The 3,993-nt window shown below is 46.4% G+C and overlaps 1 protein-coding gene across 1 annotated transcript; it reads right to left on the minus strand.

Annotated features, from left to right (window-relative positions):
• Positions 1–316: 316 nt before the first annotated feature.
• Positions 317–2,434, minus strand: LOC147463120 (uncharacterized). The gene is made up of 4 exons (XM_086495480.1): positions 2,219–2,434; positions 1,799–2,094; positions 554–1,717; positions 317–422 (listed from the first exon to the last, which is right to left on the minus strand). The coding sequence occupies exons 1-4, from the start codon at positions 2,432–2,434 to the stop codon at positions 317–319; spliced, it is 1,782 nt and encodes a 593-aa protein (XP_086351606.1).
• Between the last annotated feature and the right edge of the window lie 1,559 nt (positions 2,435–3,993).

Consider the following 3,993-nt stretch of genomic DNA (forward strand, 5'->3'; position numbering starts at 1 on the left):
TTGCATCTGCTGAAAACAGCCTAGAGCTTTTTGTCCCTACTCCTATTGTGGGTATCCCACAATCAGTGCATTCCAAGAGACGCTGTTTCCAATGGCGATGGCGGAAGGGGCTGCAGCTCTCTCTCTCTCTCTCTCTCTCTCTCTCTCTCTCTCTCTCTCTCTCTCTCTCACACACACACACACACACACACACACACACATTTTTTGTAAATCTATTTGATTAATTTACCAATGGGAAACCTCAAAGCAAGGAAAACCCACCAAAAGGATAATATACAATGTGAAGAACACAAAAATACTAAGCTGTACAGAGTAGCTAGAAACAGTCATAGGAAAGCCGATGTATCTCTGCGGTGATATCACCAACTTCCAAAGCAAATCGTACGATTGCCTCAGGGAAAACTTGAAGAGTGGGAACGGGTCTGCATGAGTATGACGAAACATGCAGGCATTACGCTGACTCCACAGGGTCCAGTAAGCCCAGTATCTAACCCACATAAAGAAGAGCGTGAACCATTGTAGTGTCGATGAGAAAATGCCAAATACCCAAAACCGTTTGTGAAAAACAACCCCAGGAAAACAGAGCCGCATACAGGCCGATACTAGGCGAAGGAAGTCTCTAGTAGTGCAGCAATCCCGCAACAAGTGGCAAATATCCTCTTCTGCATTGGAGCAACAGACACAAGAGGAAGGGCAAATATGACGCGCCCTAAGAAAAGTGCCAACAGGAAGCACTCCAAGCAAACAGTGCCAAAGAAACAGCCGCTCTTTCAACGGCAAATGGCTTTTCCACAATGCGGAGAGAAGCTTCCTCCACCAAAGATCAGATTCGTGCATGTGCCAAAGAGCATTGCAATGATCAGTAAGCCATGATTGTGGTAGAAGAAGAGCATAATTGTGACCCGCAGAAATATCTCGAAAAGGCATTTCCCGAAGATCCCAATCAGACATGCGATCACCATCAGGTAGTGGCGAAACTGGCAAAAAGTCAAGCAACATACATTGAAGTTCTCTCCAAAACTGACGGTAATGCGTACCCAATCCAAAACGGCGAGCGGCGAAGGAAAACGCAAAAGTATATCCAACCTCATCGACTACATCCTCAACCACACGAACACCACGGCCAGAGAGAAAGTAAGCCTGATGAGGGGAGCGATCGACCAAAGTAAGAGAAAATGCACAGCTCCAATGGAGGCTCTCCAAACAAATTGAATCCTCTTCCTGCCGAGGATTCCATGAAAGATGAATCGTAACCTCTTTCCAGGCAGACACTAAAGTGGAAGCAAGAGGACATCCAGGAATGTACCCTTCCATCTTGCCGAAAACCACCTCCAGATAGATGGTTGCCAATGGCCAAAAGAGGAAGTAACAACATGATGACCAAGGTGTGCAAACATAAGAGTCCAAGGCTGAATTTTTTGCACAAGTGTCGGCAGTAAGCCTACGCAAATCCAAAATGTTAAGGCCACCCATGCGTTTAGGAGTGCAAAACTTCTCCATAGACATCAAACGCAAGCCTTTCTTCTGAGCATGAGTCCGCCACAGATGGGACATGATGTCCGACATAAGAGAATCAAGACAACGACGAGGCCAATGCATCAACGGCAAAAATAACTGAACGTAAGAATGCTCTGAACAATTCACAGACGAATATGTAATGGCCACGTGGATAACTTCCAGTAGTGTAGCTTGACATTCAAACATTGGATAACCCAATCTACTTTCTGAGAATGGGTGACATTTCATCCAATTGGATAACCCAAGTGCCTAGTAATCATACTTGGAGAAACAATCTCACCTGGCCACAGCAGACTGTGCCATCACAAAAACAAGAGGCAAAAGCTTCGATTTACAAAAGTTGACTTTAAGCCCAGCCGCAATGCCAAAAAGTTCCAAAGCTTCCATAATCACTTCGACATCAGCCTTCTGATTACGACGCATAAACAACGAATCATCTGCGTATGTTTGGCCAACAAAGGTACGGCCCGAAGGTAACCGCAAACCATGAAGACGCTCAACAGAAGTCAAGTAATCAAGATAAATCAACAACGGGTGAGTAGCTATAGCATACAACAGAGCACTAAGGGGGCAACCCTACCTGACCGAACAACCAAGAGGCCACGACTCTGTTAATTCGCCTTCCAAGATCCCCGAAGACGTACTATATATATACAAGAAATAAACTACATTTGCGAATTTAGGACCAAACCCTAAGCACCTCATTGTGGCAGCAAATAAAATCCCACTGTACAGTGTCAAAGGCCTTTTCAATGTCAACTTGCATAACCAGCACATCCTGATGAGTGTACTTAGCATACTCCATCTCAATCATAACATTAGCCAAATTGTCCATAATCTGGCGACGCGGAATGAAACCATATTGAGCCTGATGAAGTCCTGCAAAAAGATGGTCCTTAATGCGGTGCACCAGCATCTTAGCCAATATCTTTTAAATCACCGGCATCAATGTAATCGGACGCCAATGAGAGAATTGCTCGCAAAGTGCTTGCTTATGCAGCAATTTAAGTAAACCTTCTTTCCAAGATAGTGGCAAATCTTGTTTCTGCCATGCTGCATTTATCATGAAAAGCAACAAAAGAATCAAGAGCTTCCCAAAAGGAGAGGAAGAATTCCACAGTAAGCCCATCCCAACCAGGAGACCGCCAACGGCCCAAATCAAGCAAAGCACTATGCAATTCCGAGGCAGTAAAATGGTCCTCAAAGCGACATGCATCCTGTGGGGATATGATCGGACGAACAAAGGAAAGCATCAATTGACGCGCATGGCAAACAACCGAGAATGCCTGAGAATGAGCAGCAAATACCTGTCGATAATGCAAAACCATGGCATCAGCAAGTTCTTGCTTCGAAGAAGTCCAAACACCTAGGGAAGAGTAGTCGCTATAAGTGCACTCGAAGGATCAGTCTCTGGAGGTGGAGCCATCAAATCAATGGTGGAACTTCGCTACTAGACTAGAGGCTGCTGGGCTCTGTTGTCCATAACCAGGCCGCCTGTGAAAGGAGCCGCCAGCTGCTGCAGGGCAGAGGGTAACACCTGTCCGGTAGTGAACTGAGGACGACGAGTGACACAGCCATGGCGGTGTGCACCAGCAACACCGTCGCAGCAAGGAACGCTATGCATGTGAGACGATGGCGATGACTGAAACCCCTGCAGGTACTGTGGACTGTAGTACTGAACTGGAGACTGAGGCTGTGTGTAGAGTCCCATAAAGTGCTGAGAAGGACCTGCAGTATGCAATGGTGGCCTGGATCCAGTCCATCCAAACCCCACGCCAACCTGAGCCTGAGCCTGACCTATCTCCATGTAGAAACATTTCCCGAAACATTTGTACTTGTGCTTTAAGGTCTTCAATGATGTCTGACTTTATTTTCAAAGCTTGTTGTAGCGCAAAAATCGTAGCATCCTAATCAGAGATGGCACTTTCGGCCACCTTCAGAGATGCGTCCATAGCTGCGTATATGGCAGAGTGGCGCTGGTGCGTGGCAGCTAACTGTTCCGCTCCAAGCTCTATGGTGGCGATAGCATTCCTGGAGACTTGTAATACTTTCTCCGAAAGGTGTAATAGAGAAGTAGAGTCGGCCACCCCTGAAGATGATACTGGAGGACTTCCAAGTGGCATAGGTGGCTCACTAGGAGTAGGTACTACTGGTAGAGTAGGAGCTGAGACGGTAGTTGCAGGTGGAGTCAGCTCTGTATGGGTGAATATTAGGGAAGAAGGGTAGAGGAATCTCCAAGGGAGAATCCGCCGATTTGCCATGAAATTCGTGAGTCGAGGCTGGCCCAGTACAGAGAGGGGTAAAAGACAGAGAGCGCCGCGGAAGATGTGTTACTTTAGTCTGTTGACTCTCGGATATTGGCAAAGAGAGTAGAGACTCTACTGTGTCTTTCGCCACCTTTGCTTTGATCTTCTTTTTCTTGTTGATTTTAGGATCAGCATGAATGTTTAAGGATTTCCTTTTCCCTTGCACACT

The sequence above is a fragment of the Adiantum capillus-veneris genome, chromosome 2 (genome assembly GCF_014529385.1).
Source record: "Adiantum capillus-veneris isolate H3 chromosome 2, ASM1452938v2, whole genome shotgun sequence".
In the NCBI taxonomy this organism is placed as follows: domain Eukaryota; kingdom Viridiplantae; phylum Streptophyta; class Polypodiopsida; order Polypodiales; family Pteridaceae; genus Adiantum; species Adiantum capillus-veneris.

Coding starts and splice junctions, on each gene's coding strand:
- LOC147463120 (XM_086495480.1), bottom strand. CDS start 2,434: ATGCTGGTGCACCGCATTAAGGACCATCTTTTTGCAGGACTTCATCAG. Junction 2,095..2,218: donor TTATTTGCTGCCACAATGAG/GTGCTTAGGGTT, acceptor TCGGTCAGGTAG/GGTTGCCCCCTTAGTGCTCT. Junction 423..553: donor GGGGTTGTTTTTCACAAACG/GTTTTGGGTATT, acceptor ATACTCATGCAG/ACCCGTTCCCACTCTTCAAG.